Source organism: Podarcis liolepis (assembly GCF_965112155.1).
Source record: "Podarcis liolepis genome assembly, chromosome: 12".
NCBI lineage: Eukaryota > Metazoa > Chordata > Lepidosauria > Squamata > Lacertidae > Podarcis > Podarcis liolepis.
In genome coordinates, this window is record NC_139563.1 from 51,055,269 (window position 1) to 51,073,227 (window position 17,959).

The window sequence follows — 17,959 nt, forward strand, 5'->3', positions numbered from 1 at the left end:
AAAAAGTTGCAGCACATTTTTTTAAAAAGGCGGGGCTTTTTCAAAATCACATGACTCTTTAATTGTTTGCCATATCAATGTACACTCTTAACTGTATTCTGCCCTTGCCAGGCCTTTTGCTTTTAAAAGCCCACCCTTTCCCTCCTCCCACCCCTTAAATTATTGTTTCCCTAAACACACGGCAGTCATTTGCTAACAGCTCAAGCATCATTCATTTATACACAGCATAACGTAACCATGGTCTCTTACCATCCTGTCTTCACCCAACCATGGTTGGGATGGGGACAGGAGAGGTACCAAAAATTAAATCAAGCATTTAAAAAATGAACGAGTATTTGAAATGCGAGGGACAGTATACTTATGAATTCTCTGACTGGGGGAGTGAAGGGGCACAGTCTTTTATTGGAAGGCCTTCCTGGAATACAGATCATGCTGTAGGTCAGAGCTTCACTGTCACCTATCCTCATGCCTCAGCTTGCAAACTGCTAGAAGGTATGCTCTGAGGCTGCTGACGGCCAAAACTGTTGAATCAACATCCAAGCCCTACTGTAACGAAGGCTTATTGCACGCGTTTCCTCCTATTGTTTACTCCTGTCTGCACTTCCTCTGCTGTCTCGCCTGTGCCAGATATAGTCTGCACATTTTCTGCTCTGCAGAAACAAATATATATCACTTTAGTGCGTGCAAAAGGACACCCATCGGATACAACCACACCACGGAGCGCTGGGCAGCAAACCCAGATACAAACCTCCTTTCGGCAGCGAGCGGACCTTGAAACTATAACTTAGCTCCGCAGAGCTGTTGAGAGGCTACAGTGCCACTCTGAGCTGCTTGAATAACCAGATGTTAAACATTTTTTTTAAAAAAATGCAACTATCCTTTGATACAGGGGGAGGGGATTTCAGGCGGCACCGCTTGCCATGTCACAGCGTTGGAGAGGGCTGCGCTTTCCCCTGCCTGAAGTGGTTTCTAGCCAGTCACCTCAGTTGCCGCTGTCTCTCTCAACTAAACTTCCAAGCAAGTTTTGCCCGGCTCAGAAAGCCGAGCAGATTCAAAAGTCCTGAGCGGGGAGGTCCGTGGAGTGGCTCCGATTGAAGCGCGAGGGTAGCAGAGAGACGCGCAAAAAGATGAGAGGGAAGAGAAAAGCAAGACGCACACACAGAGAGACAGACAGACAGACAGACACACACACAGAGAGAGAGAGAGAGAGAGAGAGAGAGAGAGAGAGAGAGAGAGAGAGAGTAGGAGCGAGGCACAATCGTCTAACACTCACAGGCGCTCCGGCAGCGGCGGGGATTGAGGGGCAAGGCAAGCCCGGCCGGTCCCTGTTCCTCTTCGGGGCGCTTCAGCACCACGGACAGCTCCTGGCGGGCTTCCTTGTGCTCCGCCTGGCCCGGCCGGTCGCTCCCTTCCCAGGCGCCCGGGGCTGGCGGCGGGCGGCGGGCAGGCGCGGCTGCTGTGGCCGCCTTGCTCGCCCCTTTGCTCCGGGACGCGCGCGGCTTGCTGCCGGCTGCCGGCGGAGCCCCCGACGGCTCCGAGCGCACCTGGACCACGGCGTTGCGCGAGCGCGTCAGCGCGGAGGCGATGGAGCCCATGGCTCAGCGGGGAGGAACTGAGCGCCCGGGTCCGCGGCCAAGGCCAGGTAGGTAGGTAGGCAGGCGCCCCGTCCGCGCTCGCTCCGCCTTTGCCTCCGCGCCTCGCTCGGCAAACGCAACTCCCGGGTTCTTCCGGACAGCTTCGGGCGCCAAGCTCTGCCTTGCGCGCGAGTGCGCGGAAACAGGCAAGCTGCTACCCGCCACCCCACACGCTTTTGGACGTCCCACTGGTGGTGCCAGCGCGCAAAGGGCCGCCCCCTCGGCCCTGAGAGGCGCTCCTTGCTGAGCCTGTGGATAAAGTTGTTCCAACTTGGCTTGCTCGGCAGAAGAATGGGTTGCAGTCAGAATCTGAAAACTATTTTTCTTTTTTTAAAAAAGAAGAAAACCTAGCCTGGCTCCGTTTTATTATTATTTCGATATTTTATTGAAAACTTTTCAGCTAAAAGGGTTTTTTAAAAATGAAAAACAAACGGTGCATAAAAACACTATAATTCTGTACACACCAGTCTAATACAAAGGTATATGAATGAAATTACTATTCTAATACATTTATTTATAACCTACTTTTTAGATACAAAAGCTTTCCAAATGTCATAATATTTGTCGAGACATAGTCTGTGTCTAATCTTCTCACGAAGTCGATAGGACTTTGTAACTGCTTGCTGTGATGTGCAGGGGTGACAACTTGAATAAAATATTGGGGGGTCGGCAGATAAGTCCCACCCGTCATAATTGATCACATGATGTGGCACACACAGTATTTGAATGGCAATGCCCATCAACTGGGGGGCTGGCCCCCTCAAATATTTTATGGGGAGAGATGAAGGGACCTTGGCTCCTAGGAGTTGGCTCCTATTGCAAATCCTAACAAGCTGATTTGCTTTTTCCCATTTGAAGCTGCAGGTCTACTTTTTTGCTTCCTCTGCATGCTTCTTCTCCCTTGCTCTTTCAAGTGTTGGCGGAAGAGTCATTTGGACCAGGGCATCAAGCCAGCTGCGGAGCTTCATGCTCTGGCACTGCGGGGCGGAGAGTAGGCGGGGGCAGGGCTGGCGTGCATCCCAGGGGCGTGGCGCGCATCCTGGGGGTGTGGCATGCCATCTGTGGGGGTATGGCACCCAGCGCAGGCAGGGGGCAGCCGCGATGGCACCCCACCTGGATCGCGCTGCCAGGGGTGGTGCGCTACCCCAGCACTTCTCTTCCTCCACCAGTGCATCAAACTCAAATAGGGCCTCAAATTTAGACTCTTGTCATTTATTGTTGGCACTTGGTAAGTTTCACAACTTTTTTTTTATCTGCATTGGACCAAACTGTGGCATGCACACACACTCAGTTTGGAGCTGCAAATGAGAGGTGTGATTTAGTAAAAGACTTGCTTTGTTGCTCCCTGTCAAATTAACTAATTTAAAATAGCCATAATATTAATGATATATATATTGGTTCTGATGGCACAAGTTTAGACTGAGGTGAACAAGCCCTCTCAGATCAAACCACTCACTCATGTTTCCTGCCTTATTTTGGTTTTTTGTGTTGTCATTTTATATTTTTTGTTTACTTTTGGCAGAAGCCAGAAGTGGCCCAGGTTACTATGGTCCTCAGAGGGCCTGGTATTCATGGCTGAACTGAACTCAGCCATTTGCTTTTCGTATAAGTATGTGAGCCTCATACCCTCTGCTTGGGAAGCCTTTTCTCCAATCCTCATGTATGGGAGCTGCTTGGAGTCATTTGCTAACTAAGAGGTAAACATTCTGCATATGTTCTACTCTTTATAATTTCTGAGAATCTAGTACTACAGAACAGGTTGTGGGACTGAGCCCTAATGGAGATGTAGATATATTAAGGTTTCAAATAAATGTCCGTGTAGCTCATTTTCAGTCTTGCAGTCACTTTTGATTAATTGTTTCTTTGAGCAAGCTACTGCAAAATACAAATCTATATCTACATCCATCTTATCCCATTCTGACACACACGCACAATTCATTTGTGTGCAGCTGTGGGAGGGCCTGTTTATACAATCTGTCATACGGGGCTAACAAACCTCTGAGTCATTTTCATGACCTGGTTTGTTTACATGTTTGAGGGGATATGAATTGCAGGTTGAAGCGAACTGAGAGTAAGCAAAACCAGGAAAAATTCAGGGTACAACTGGATGTAGCTGGCGTTGTTATGGGGAGGGACAGAGGGAAACTGTAATTGTTATTTTGATGAGTGTATTTAATAGTTACATATAGTGACACAGAGTGACCAATAAGTTACCAAAGAGATTGGCAAAATATTCCGCAATGCAATCTCTAAAACAAGTAACAATATTTGTATGCTGACATTTAAACAAGCACTGACTCAACTAAAAGATGCGCCTACTTTTCCTCTCTCTCTCTCTCTCTCTCTCTCTCTCTCTCTCTCTCTCTCCCTCATCAGCTCATCTGCTGATGTTTCTTCATTCTTGTCTCTGCCACAGAGTGGATTTGAACATGCATGTATGTCAAACACACCGATATGAACGAGTGACTTGCCTGCACAAAACTACCACTTTAGACCAACACCACAGATGTTTCCTCTGACACAACACCTTTCAGTGGAGGCAGTTTAGACACTGATGCACATTCAAGACCAGCGTGGGCAACCCAACCACAAAGTCTTGTGGCACTTTTAAGACTAGCATGCTTACTGTAACATATGTTTTCGTGCACCATTTCATCAGATGCACAAATAAGTTACAGGCATATGTACACCTGGTATGTGCAGAGAAGGAGGGGTCCAGAGAATGTTCCTTTCCACCTGCTTCACCCCAATCCCACCCTCTGTTTGGACATCTTCCAACTCTTATTCTGCAAATAAAAGAGTCTAGCCTCCTACTAGGAAGATGCACTTCCGTCCATGATCATCTCTGCAAGTCAACTGACACACTCCCAAGTCACAGCCTTCCACAAGCACAAAGCTGTTTGCAGAATGAACATCTCGTGGTAATTCCCATAAATGAGATGTGCAATGTGCTGTGAGGGAAGGAAACACCACTGCAACCAAGTCATTGGCCAACCTGACATTGGGGGACACTACCAGATATGACAATCAGTCAGAATTGACTGTGAACAAAGTCTACAAAGACAGTCCAACATATGTACATACATTAGGCCCATATCTCACATCACCCAACATCCTGTCCCAAATAATAGCAGTTCCTGCAGACCAAGCCTGATATTTACATGAAATTCACAGCTGCTGAAAACAGCAAATGTATCTCACTTCCTATCTCCTTTCATAACATGTAGCAGAACTTGCTTGATTGCATTACATTACATTGTATTGCATTCCACACCCTGTTGCCATCACTGGATGCCGCCGGTGAGGAGTGGGGAAACACTTAACATCACGATGACATAGATATGGAGGAGGAGACCCTAAACTCTGTGCCTATGTTTAATCTATCAAATTCCAAAACAATATGCAAACCAAAACACAGCCATTCTTCAAAATTTGTACTTATTTAAATTTTGCAATGCAATTCTCCAACCAACGTTTCCAAAAATGAATTTATATGGGGAAATTGCTTGCAAAAAAATAATAATGTGTGCATTAGTCAAAACTGCATGTTTATCAGGAGAAAATTGCGCTAAGAAGTTAACTAGATGGTACAGAGGAGGAACAAATGGTGCAACTGCCCTTTTCAGTGGCTGCAGCACAACTAGTGTAACATTGGGTTTGGCCTCGGGACCACAAGTGGGGGGTGTAACATCACAAAAGCAGTCAAATACAACATTTCCTGTTTGCCCAGAGTGGACACACAGGGGAATGTTGCTCTAGCCAGGAGGACTCCCTGTCTCACCTGGTCTGGAACATCCTCACCCTGCGTGTGACCCTGACAGACCCTGACAGGGGCTTGTCACGCAGCCATCTTCCTCCTGGTGCTCTCTCTTCCTCTTGATACTATTCCTCTTGACTTTCTTGATGCTTTTGCTGTGTACCAGCTCTCAGCCAGCAGCAGATGGGCTCATCCCTCACAAGAGAACGAACCCACACCTTTCTTTGTAACTGTAACTAAAAGCTAAAGCCTGCCTTCAGGATCACACTGTGAACTGAATGTAAGTAAACCTTATAATTACTTTCAAAAAGAAGACTGTTGTTTCATTATTTTTAAGAGGGAACTAAAGGGTGGTGCTGCTGCAGTCTAAACCACAGAGCCTAGGGCTTGCCGATCAGAAGGTCAGCAGTTTGAATCCCCGCGACGGGGTGCGCTCACGTTGCTCGGTCCCTGCTCCTGCCAACCTAGCAGTTCGAAAGCACATTGAAGTGCAAGTAGATAAATAGGTACCACTCTGGCGGGAAGGTAAACAGCGTTTCCGTGGGCTGCTCTGGTTTGCCAGAAGCGGCTTAGTCATGCTGGCCACATGACCCGGAAGCTGTCTGCAGACAAACGCCAGCTCCCTCGGCCAGTAAAGCGAGATGAGCGCTGCAACCCCAGAGTAGTCCTCGAGTGGACTTAACAGTCATGGGTCCCTTTACCTTTACCTTAAAGGGGATTTACCAGGAACAGTCCAATCTGAACAAGCCAGATTGGATTGTTTAACTCAAATGGTTCTAATGAATCTGACAACTACCTTCCTGCTATGTACAAGGGAATGTGCTCTGCTACTACTGTAGCTCACTAGTGTAAGGGAGGAAGGATAATATTTAATCAATATATCCTCTCCTAGGGACGCGGGCGGTGCTGTGGGTTAAACCATAGAGCCTAGGACTTGCTGATCAGAAGGTCAGCGGTTCGAATCCCCGCAACGGGGTGAGCTCCCGTTGTTTGGTCCCTGCTCCTGCCAACCTAGCAGTTCAAAAGCACGTCAAAGTGCAAGTAGATAAATAGGTACCGCTACGGCGGGAAGGTAAATGGCATTTCTGTGTGCGGCTCTGGTTCTCCAGAAGCGGCTTAGTCATGCTGGCCACATGACCTGGAAGCTGTACGCCCGCTCCCTTGGCCAATAAAGTGAGATGAGATCCTCAACCCCAGAGTCGGCCACAACTGGACCTAATGGTCAGGGGTCCCTTTACCTTTACATTTATCCTCTCCTACTATCCTCAACGTTCCCACAAAAGAGGGTAGACACACAATTATGTTCACCACTCCACTGATTTCTCTGCTGTGCTTCAGGGACTGCTTGTCTGTTGCAAGGCTTTTATTAAGGAGAGCTTATGAAAAAGCAGGAGGCACTAGAAAGGGTTAACCTGAGTGGCTTACCTCCTCTCCTTTCAGCGGAGTTGACAAAGGCACCAAACAGATTTGCTTATTCCCTTTTGAGGAGCAACAAACACCTCACACTTTTCACTTTATAATTTCAGCCTTCCTGAATTTTTGCTCGCCCTGCAAAGCTGAACATTCAGGAAAGTCTTCCTACCATTTCATAGAAAATCTGAGGATTATGTTAAGTCATAATTACTGTAATACAACACTTCATCTCTGCTAAGGGGCTGATAATAGACTTGGGAGAAACTGCCTAGGCTAGAGATGTGATTAAACACTGAGCACACCTCTGTAATTTCCAAGAAGGGAAATATATGATTACAGTCTTGCCTACGCCAACATGCAATGCTGTGTATATGTATTAGGTTGGCTGGCTGATGTGCGATGACTAATATAAATGCATATTATTTATTCACTTACGCATTACATTTGTTTTTCCTGGGTAGCATAAGTGCTGTGGAAATTTCCATAGCAAAAATGTAGCAATTATAGCTATCCATGCAGCTCTCTTTAGCATCCGTGCCCTTTTCTGCCATATTAACAGTGCAATCCTAAGTAACTCAGTCTCATTGTGTTCAAGAGGGGGGCTTATGCATGAGTTAGCATGTTTGGGTCTGAAGCCTTAGGATGCTGTCCTATAGAGAGGACACCACGTTGGATAACTCCTGCAATCTGTCAAGAGCAAGTCCTATTGAATTTAGTTAGAGTCAACATGTATGGGGTTTATAACACAAAACACAAGTACTTTATAATATGATCATAGGACATTCATAAACAATGCACCTACATAAGAACATAAAACATAATTCTAAACAAGCCTCTTAGATATGTGCCTTAAGAATGTATACAAGCTCAGTGAGAGGACTGAGCTTGCTTTTGTTGGGTAATCTCATTTATATTAGGTCTAATTTGAGACAAACCAACTCTCATTTCCTCATTGACACAAAGAGCACTTCCTCTTTTTCTGATTTTTCATATTTGTCAGAGTTGGAAATCCCTGTTCACAACAATACGTTGTGGAGAACTGTAGTAGTAGTAGTAGTAGTAGTAGTAGTAGTAGTAGTAGTAGTAGAAGAAGAGGAGGAGGAGGAGGAGGAGGAGGAGTTTGGATTTGATATCCCGCTTTATCACTACCCAAAGGAGTCTCAAAGCGGCTAACATTCTCCTTTCCCTTCCTCCCCCACAACAAACACTCTGTGAGGTGAGTGGGGCTGAGAGACTTCAAAGAAGTATGACTAGCCCAAGGTCACCCAGCAGCTGCATGTGGAGGAGTGGAGACGCGAACCCGGTTCCCCAGATTACAAGACTACCGCTCTTAACCACTACACCACACTGGCTCTTTTTCTGTAGAAAAATAGCCGGTGCTCTTGACTATCCATCCATATTCTGCAGATAAAAAACGTTTTGTTACTATACTATACCTCGTTACACTACACTGAAATGTTTAAATGTTTCTTTGATTGCCCTTGAGTCTTCCTGCCACACGTGCCATCCTCTCCAGCCCCACCAGTGTGGCGTGTCAAACCCTTTGAGGACCATTGTTCTAGACCAGGGTTTCCCAAACTTGGTATTTTGGACTACAACTCCCATCATCCCTAGCTAGCAGGACCAGTGGTCAGGGATGGTGGGAACCGTAGTCCAAAAAACATCTGGAGACCCAAGTTTGGGAAACACTGTTAGACAAACCCAAAGAAAGCCCTCAAGGCAGGTGTGATGCATGGCCAATATAGGTGTGCTTTAGGAAGAGTTCCCCACCACCACCCCTGCCATATTGGAATAAATTTTATCCAATTGTCACGCTGTTATCTGAGGCAACTCGGTTCCACTGACATCATCACAGTGAGTTTCCACTGCTAATGGAATTGCCCCTTATGTGAACATATAAACAACGCTAATGCACTCAGCCTAAGACACAAAACAAAGCACAGACGTGCTGCTTTCCTTTGCAGATCTATGTCTCCAGTGTCTGTCTCTGGGGCTTTTCCCAAAGGGAAGAAGCACAGAGTAGCAGCATGAGAGATAACATGATAGGTGGCAAAAAAGAATCTTTTCATCCCAGGAGATGCCACTTTGCTGGTGATTAAAGAATGGGGCTTCCTTATTATAAGTGGGAGTGGGGGAGGTGGAAACAAGCTGCACGTTTTGACATGTATATTTCAAATTATTAACCACTCTCTTATTGCCACCTGCCCGGATTTTAACGTGTCTGAATTAATTTTAAGATGTATTCTAATTAATTGATGTCTGTTTTTATGCTTATTTTGTTGTTTTTATGATGTTAGCCGCTCTGAGCCCGGCCTCAGGCAGGGAGGGCAGGATACAAATAAATTATCATTATTGTTATTATTATGATTTCGGCTTGATGGCACTCACCATTGCCAAGACCATCTAGCAAGCAGAAATTTTTCTTAGAGTCTTAGATAATTTATTACTGTCGGAGACCAGCTTATAAAACACACCTGGGGGTACAATCCCAGAAGGAAAACAAACATTTAAAACAATGTACAACAATAAATTTATAAGTGAGATAAGCATATAGACACTTAAAACTTTAAGATAAACTACCGCAGAGAGATGACCCAGAGTCACCCATGGAATCGAGTTTGGGGATTTTCTTAACGGACTAGTTTGGGTCGGGGGATGGTCTGTGCCTGCAGATCTGTACACAGAATCTGGCAACCATCCAGATCGTCTTATGATCTTTGCCTAACAGGAAATGGTCAAATTTTTGCAGCAATATTTCTTTTTCTCATAAACACTCAGAGCAACCCGTATGAGGAAATCACTGCTACTGCCATTTAACATGGGCTGCCCACCAATTAAATAGTTTTACCTACTCAACCAGCTTTTAACCAACTGAAAAATCCTGGCAGGCAGAGCCGGCCCACCCATGAGGCAGAGTGAAGCAGCTGCCTCAGGTAGCAGAAGCCCCCGAGGTGGTGCCCTGCAAGTGCTCACAAGATATTACTGGAACCTGCTGCCATGGCTGAGTCTTGCCACCGCCACGCAAGCTAGGTAAGGGATGCTTCAGCGGTAGGTGGCACTGCAGCGGCAAGACAGCACAGCACTTTCCTGTTTCACCTCAAGCAGCAAAACGGGACGGACTGCCCTGTTGGCAGGTGGGACTTATCTAGAGTCCACTGCAGTTCTGTGATTCTATGATGCGGTTCTACAATTCTGTGCCAACCACAGAACAGAGAAATAGCAGGAACATCTGCTCCTGTGTCGATATATTGCCCACTAGCCCTCCCCTCATCCTCCTCACCTGGAGGATTTGCGTAGCTTCTTGCTGAGAGTGGAATAACAGGAATGGCCCCCCATTTTCAAATATTATTGTACATAGAGTGAATACCCCTAGTGAGAATGGGTGTATGGGCTTTAAATCTCAAGGCCCTCACATTTTTTATGTTTATTTTATTTGCAAACTTTCTTTATATGGCACAGCCTTGCCCTATTGATTGAAACTGTTGGGTTTTGCTCTGTGGTGCTTTCTTCAGAGCTTGCATTTAATAAACTGGAGAGGGGATGCAGAGGTTACTGGTAGGGGGGATATGAAGTATCTGAGCCAAACAACAGCAACCCAGGACAGTGTAATTGTTGGTTCAAATGGTGTCAATTGACCAGTGCTGAAAACCAGCCCTGTGAGGTAGTACAACTGTCACCACTCCTGTAGTTTGACCAGCCTGAGTCAGGAGACTCACAGACTTTACTGAATGTCCTTAAGATTCCAATAAGCAAGTTCTTAAAGTGTCATTTTTTTTGCTTCTGAAGCCTAAAGCAGAAAACCACCCCACAAACTATACAGTAGCGGGTTTGACCAAAAGGCTAAATCACTGGCTTAAAAACCAAGGATCAATCCAAGGAACCGCAATAAAATTGAAGAGGTGGCGCTGTGGTCTAAACCACAGAGCCTAGGTCTTGCCGATCAGAAGGTTGGCGGTTCGAATCCCTGCAACAGGGTGAGCTCCCGTTGTTCGGTCCCTGCTCCTGCCAACCTAGCAGTTCAAAAGCAAGTCAAAGTTCAAGTAGATAAATAGGTACCACCTCATCGGGAAGGTAAATAGCGTTTCCGTGCACTGCTCTGGTTTGCCAGAAGTGGCTTAGTCATGCTGGCCATAGAGCGAGATGAGCATGAAACCCCAGAGTCGTCTGCAATTGGACCTAACGGTCAGGGGTACCTTTACATTTTTATTTTATTAATAATAATTAAAACAGCTGCATATGAAGGCTAGAGCCTGTAAGCCAATAGGAAAATATAGTTGGAGAATACAAGAAAGAAATATAAAAATATAATTTGGAGTTACAAAACAATAAAACTACCTTGTCTCAACTGTTCTTCACCAATAGAGCAACGACCCCACAGAAGGCAGCAGGCAGCACAGATTGCAGGAATGAAGTTGGACGTCCAAAACTAAGATAAAATGCCCAGGAAAAATGTGTTGCGCAAACCTCAAAACTAAAAATGCTGAGCCTCGCACAAAGAAATGTAGAATACTTCTAGTCTTTGACCCGGCAAAAGGCCAGTGTCTTCTTAGCCAGCCACACTTCAGAAGACACACTTCAGAACTGAGTGTGTTTGTGTGTGTCTGTGGCTCCACAGCTGAGGCAGGTCAGCTCTAATTAGCAAGGCAACAGGATGGCCTTGACACCCTGGCACACATGACACAACACAGGTGCAATCCATGAGACCATTTGCAATGATTGTGAGAAAGAAACTGCTTTTGCATTAGCTGAGTTCTTTCCCAGAAGCCTGAGCAAAAAGGAAAGAAACCACATTGCTGGGGAAATCTAAGAAACCAAAAACTCAATGCAGTACAGTGGTACCTCGGGTTAAGTACTTAATTCGTTCCGGAGGTCCGCTCTTAACCTGAAACTGTTCTTAACCTGAAGCACCACTTTAGCTAATGGGGCCTCCTGCTGCCGCTGCGCCGCCGGAGCACGATTTCTGTTCTCATCCTGAAGCAAAGTTCTTAACCTGAAGCACTATTTCTGGGTTAGCAGAGTCTGTAACCTGAAGCGTATGTAACCTGAGGTACCACTGTATTGAAAGGTTCAGTCCACCATCTTTATCCAAAATGGTACAGTCAAACCTTGGTTCCCGAATTCCTCTGTTATTGTACATTTCAGCTCCCAGAAGGAAATGCTCCGGTTTTTGAACAATTTCCGGAAGCCAAACGTCCGACGCAGCTTCCGCTTGAGTGCAGGAAGCTCTTGCAACCAATTGGAAGCCATGCCTCGGTTGTTGAACGTTTTGGAAGCCGAACGAGCTTCCAGAACGGGATACATTTGACAACCGAGGTTTGGCTGTATCCATTAAAACAGAGGCAAAAACTTGTTTTCTCGTCTCAGGAAAAAACAGCAAATTTTTGAATAAGTCCTAAAAGCCCTGGTGGTAGTGGGAGCAGCAAAAGGACAGGGGTTGCCTGGCCAGAATCAATGAACATTCTTTTGAATTTCAGCTTAGATGGTGACTGTAAAGAAACACAGTCTAGGTCTAGGCTTTGGACTACATACAGCTAACCATGACCAACTTTGTTTGTTTCTCCTTTTGGAAGATGAGGTTGTTTCAAATGCTGCCCTGAATCATGTCACAAACATCATACCACTTATTATACATACCTAGAGACATAGTCGTAGCCAGGGGGGCAGCTGCAAATCAACAAAAATAAATACAAATCTGAGATTCTGCTCCCCCCCAACAAAAATCCTGACTATGCCCATGTCTAGAGGGACGTGGGTGGCACTGTGGGTTAAACCACAGAGCCTAGGGCTTGCCAATCAGAAGGTCGGTGGTGCGAATCTCCGCGACGGGGTGAGCTCCCATTGCTTGGTCCCTGCTCCTGCCAACCTAGCAGTTCAAAAGCACGTCATAGTGCAAGTAGATAAATAGGTGCCGCTCCGGCGGGAAGGTAAACGGCGTTTCTGTGCGCTGCTCTGGTTCACCAGAAGCGGCTTAGTCATGCTGGCCACATGTACGCTGTACGCCGGCTCCCTCGGCGAGATGAGCGCCACAACCCCATAGTCGTCCGCGACTGGACCTAATAGTCAGGGGTCCCTTTACCTAGAGAGCTTGTGCCAGTTTCATCGCAGGCCAGTGTAATCTGAGAGCCAGTGTGGTGTAGTGGTTAAGAGCAGTGGACTCATAAGCTGGTGAACCGGGTTTGCTTCCCTGCTCCTGCACATGCAGCTGCTGGGTGACCTTGGGCCAGTCACACTTCTCTGAAGTCTCTCAGCCTCACTCACCTCAGAGTGTTTGTTGTGGGGAAGGAAGGGAAAGGAGAATGTTAGCCGCTTTGAGACTCCTTCGGGTAGTGATAAAGCGGGATTTCAAATCCAAACTCCTCCTCCTAATCAAGAAACCCCACCCAGAAATTGAACAATGTCCTGGCTGATTGCAATAACCTTGATTCTCCAGGGCCTGAGTCACCAAGAATAGGATTAGCTTCTGCTTTTCCCCCAAGTCTTCAAGACTCAGGTACACCTCATTCTTCCACATCAGCGAATGGCTATCATTCACTGCCACATGGGTAGGCAAAACCCAACCCTTCCAGTGTCCCTATTTTCCAGGGACAGTCCCGGCTTTGCCGAAGCCGTCCCAGTTTCTGATTTGAAACCAGAATGTCCCACTTTTCCTTGGGACACCCCTATTTTCATCGGAGAAATGTTGGAGGGTATGGAGTTACACAGCCTCCGAGCCAAGGAGATAAGTAACTATACAACCTTTAGAAGACATCTCAAGGTATCTGAAGAAGTGTGCATGCACACGAAAGCTCATACCAAGAACTAACTTAGTTGGTCTTTAAGGTGCTACTGGAAGGAATTTTTTTATTTTGACTATGGCAGACCAACACGGCTACCTATCTGTAACTGTATAGGGAAAGTTTTTTTTAAAAAATGGTTAATGTTTTATTATTATTATTTTTATATGTTGGAATCTGCTCAGTGTGGCTGGGGCAATCGAGTCAGATGGGCAGGGAATAATCACACTAATTATTATTGAATAGAATAAGATCATATTGTACCAACCACACCATATTAGCAGAACTTGAGTGATACTTGTAAACACAACAAATACCGTTTGTGGCGTAGATGGGAACAATATTAAAGAATATAAAACTGTGGGAAAAACGACGACCGTATAAACAGTACAATGAGAATGATTGGAAGACTCATATTGTCCAAAGTCTTTTTTATTTAAGTGTTTATTTAAGTATTAATTAGGAAGATTAAGTTTTTTGAGCATGTGGTCATTCTGTGCATCAATGAAACAAGAAAAAAAAAGTAATTGTGATGCAATTTTTTAATCAGGAAGATTAAGTTTTTTAATGCACGTAAATCTGCCTTTTCTTCTTTCTTTTTTCTGTATTTTCTTTTCTTTTTTCTTAATTCTTTTTTCTTTAATTTTCTTTTTGTAGTATGAGATTGTAAATTCTTTGAAAATTCTTTGTAAATGTGTGCAATTTAAATTAATAAAGATTATTTTTTAAAAAAAATATTATTGAATAGGGCACCCCTATTTTCCTCAGAAGAAGGGGTGCAAGGGTATGCAAAATACTGCACTGTAATGTCTGTACCCCCACCAATGGGTGTCTCACAAGGTGGAAGGGGCCCTGCCTCTTTCTACAGTGTGAATAGTGGTACAGCACATCTCCCAGGGGTCCCTGCTGTGTTGCAGTTCTCACTGTACACAGACACACTTTGCTAAACCTACCTCTCTTTCAAATCAGAACCAGTGAAGGCGGTGGCGGTCCTGTGTGAGTGTCTGGAGGCGGTTGGAGGATGGATGGCGGCAAACAGATTGAGATTGAATCCTGACAAGACAGAAGTACTGTTTCTGGGGGACAGGAGGCGGGCAGGTGTGGAGGATTCCCTGGTCCTGAATGGGGTAACTGTGCCCCTGAAGGACCAGGTGCACAGCCTGGGAGTCATTTTGGACTCACAGCTGTCCATGGAGGCACAGGTTACATCCGTGTCCAGGGCAGCTGTGTACCAGCTCCATCTGGTACGTAGGCTGAGACCCTATCTGCCTGCGGACTGCCTCGCCAGAGTGGTGCATGCTCTGGTTATCTCCGGCTTGGACTACTGCAATGCGCTCTACGTGGGGCTACCTTTGAAGGTGACCCGGAAACTACAACTAATCCAGAATGCAGCAGCCAGACTGGTGACTGGGAGCGGCCGCCGAGACCATATAACACCGGTCTTGAAAGACCTACATTGGCTCCCAGTACGTTTCCGAGCACAATTCAAAGTGTTGGTGCTGACCTTTAAAGCCCTAAACGGCCTCGGTCCAGTATACCTGAAGGAGCGTCTCCACCTCCATCGTTCTACCCGGACACTGAGGTCCAGCACCGAGGGCCTTCTGGCGGTTCCCTCACTGTGAGAAGCCAAGTTACAGGGAACCAGGCAGAGGGCCTTCTCGGTAGTGGCGCCCTCCCTGTGGAACGCCCTCCCACCAGATGTCAAAGAGAACAACAACCACCAGACTTTTAGAAGACATCTGAAGGCAGCCCTGTTTAGGGAAGCTTTTAATGTTTGATGTATCACAGTATTTTAATATTCCTTTGGAAGCCGCCCAGAGTGGCTGGGGAAGCCCAGCCAGATGGGCGGGGTATAAATAAATTATTATTATTATTATTATTATTATTATTATTATTATTATTATTAAACCTCCCACATTAATTTAGCAGCTTGTTCCAAAAGGCCTTGCTTCTTATAGACCCTCTGTTCCGAAAGGGACCCACAGCTTTTGAAACAAGCTGCACATTTCCCCATCACCGCCCTCAAGCTAACCACCTTGTTTTCAGAACACTGCTAATCCTCTGCCCACTAGGAAATATAACTCCTTTGTGCCCCACACAATGTAGAGAACCAGCCGTAAAGCATGTGAAACATGGAAAGTGGTTATTTCGATTTCTGGAGGCAAAACCCCTGACATTTTAGTGAGTTATGAGCTAGTGTTCATTATTTGCACCTACGATATAAACCTTATGACTTTTAGTTCTGGACTATATCCAACCACCCCAAAAAAAAGAAAAAAAAGAATATCAAATTAAGTGCTTGCTGAAAGCACAATTCCATAAAACAGCAAAGCCTCGAGACTGTTGAAACACATTTACTTTATTTGAAGGAAGACATTTGCCAGAGATACATTTCCTGTTTGGGGTTTGCAGAAAGAAATTACAGTTTTAGTTGAATTCAAGATGTCCATTTACTCATAACTCCTTTGAGGGTTTTCTTCAATCACTAAACAACGTCAATAGGACAGGAAAATATTTTGCAAAGAGACAAGTGCTCCCCTGGCTTAATACAGACACCGGTTGTGTTCATGCAACAATTAATTCCCAGTGGATAAGCTCATAATGAATGGTAATGATTTTTTAATATAAGAGAGACCATCTTTTAATATGTGTAAAGTTTTGTAAACAAAATATATATTACAGAGAAGTTACTAGATGAAATGATAAGTCCATTGCTTATTATCCAGTCAAATATTGTATATTGATAATTAAACTGGGTAAGTAAAGAAACCACCATACAATAGTTTTCAGGTAACTGAAAATAAACATTGTTTTGAAAGAGTCATCTCTACAGAAATGTCAGGTTCTCCCTGTGAAATATACTCAGAGTCGAGAGTGGATTTAATGCTCTTTATTCAGCTCATAGTGGTGAGGAGGGAATGGAAGTCCCCTCAAAGTATCTGCTTTATATACATTATTTACACAATGGGCTGCACATGATTGGCTAATTCCAGAATTCTCCTGTAGGCCAATCAGGTTGTGGATTCACTTCCATCTGGAGCTGGATTGGGTGGCTCCTGCAGACCAATCATACTGCTGCATTGTTCTAGGACCAATCAGACTGCTGCATTCTGAATCCTATTGTTCTAGGACCAATCAGACTGCTGCATTTTGGATCCTATTGTTCTAGGACCAATCAGACTGCTGCATTTTGGATCCTATTCAACTCAGTACATAACACCCTGCATTCAGGGAGACCCTATCTCACAATGTGGACTTATTTGAGGAGAACCTAGTGTAGTGTAAAGTGACTGGAAATGCAGTTAGATTCCATGTATTGTTTAAAATTGTATCCCACCACAAAACGAAACATAATCCATTACTACCCTCAATGTTCATTGAAGAAATATAGACTTAAACGCCACTCTATTAGCAGATATGTTTTTATTTCGTCATAGAAACCATTAGCTCCTGTCAAGTATTTCATACTGCGAAGCCAATTCTATCTTACATTTTCTCTGCACCAGAAAAAGTAGTTGCATAACAGCATCATTTTCGCCCAGTGTTCTCCTCTCATAAAGTGTTCTCATCTTTCTTACTGATCAGTAACTAGACAGTGTAAATCCCACCCTGTCATGTTATATAAATCTTTGCGGCAAAGATTTTTGTTTTAACCAAGTGATGAACATTGCTGACTGCTCTTTTCATAAAGCAGTAGATATTGGGGAACCCTGCCACAACAATTACTAGGCTAGTTAGCGCTAAATACATGCAAGGCAGGCAGCTGCTGTCTATTATTCTGCAGACCGTAAACCGCCAGCCTAACATCTCATATTTTGTGGCTGTGGTGATAAAAGGCCATATTTTCAGCTCTCCTTTATTTCCATACAGCCTCCCACCTCCCAAGAGCAGTTGAAAATTCAATGCCCTGGACAAACATGGATAAATCTCACATTAGCAGAGCCTAACAACCAGATCCTGTCTGGAGACAAGTCACCGTGTTCTGATTAACACTGCAAACCCCTGGGCAGTATGAATCATTCACATGATTTTCTCTTAGGAGGCAACTTTTTCCATGTTTCCCTACCAAAGGCAGCTGAGATTTTCAGAATTAACCTCATGTTCCTATTGATACATAAGGGACACGGGTGGGTTAAACCACAGAGCCTAGGCCTTGCCGATCAGAAGGTCAGAACCACAGAGCCTAGGCCTTGCCGATCAGAAGAGCAGTTTGGAAGCATGTCAAAGTGCAAGTAGATAAATAGGTACCACTCCGGCGGGAAGGTAAATGGCATTTCCATGTACTGCTCTGGTTCGCCAGAAGTGGCTTAGTCATCCTGGCCACATGACCCAGAAGCTGTACGCCGGCTCACTCGGCCAATAAAGCGAGATGAGCACCGCAA

General features: G+C 45.2%; 1 protein-coding gene across 2 annotated transcripts in view; it reads right to left on the minus strand.

Moving 5' to 3' along the window:
* The window catches only part of PDE1C (phosphodiesterase 1C), a 336,024-nt gene extending 334,221 nt beyond the window's left edge, over positions 1 to 1,803 (minus strand). Inside the window, exon 1 of one of the 2 annotated variants that reach the window (XR_014517662.1) lies at positions 1,274 to 1,782. Coding sequence is in view for 1 of the 2 variants with exons in the window: in XM_083468111.1 (XP_083324237.1) it covers positions 1,274 to 1,595 (322 nt within the window). In the remaining variant the exon portion in view is untranslated. Of the gene's footprint in view, positions 1 to 1,273 lie in introns of both variants that reach the window. The other variant, XM_083468111.1, reaches the window with a different exon arrangement.
* Between the last annotated feature and the right edge of the window lie 16,156 nt (positions 1,804 to 17,959).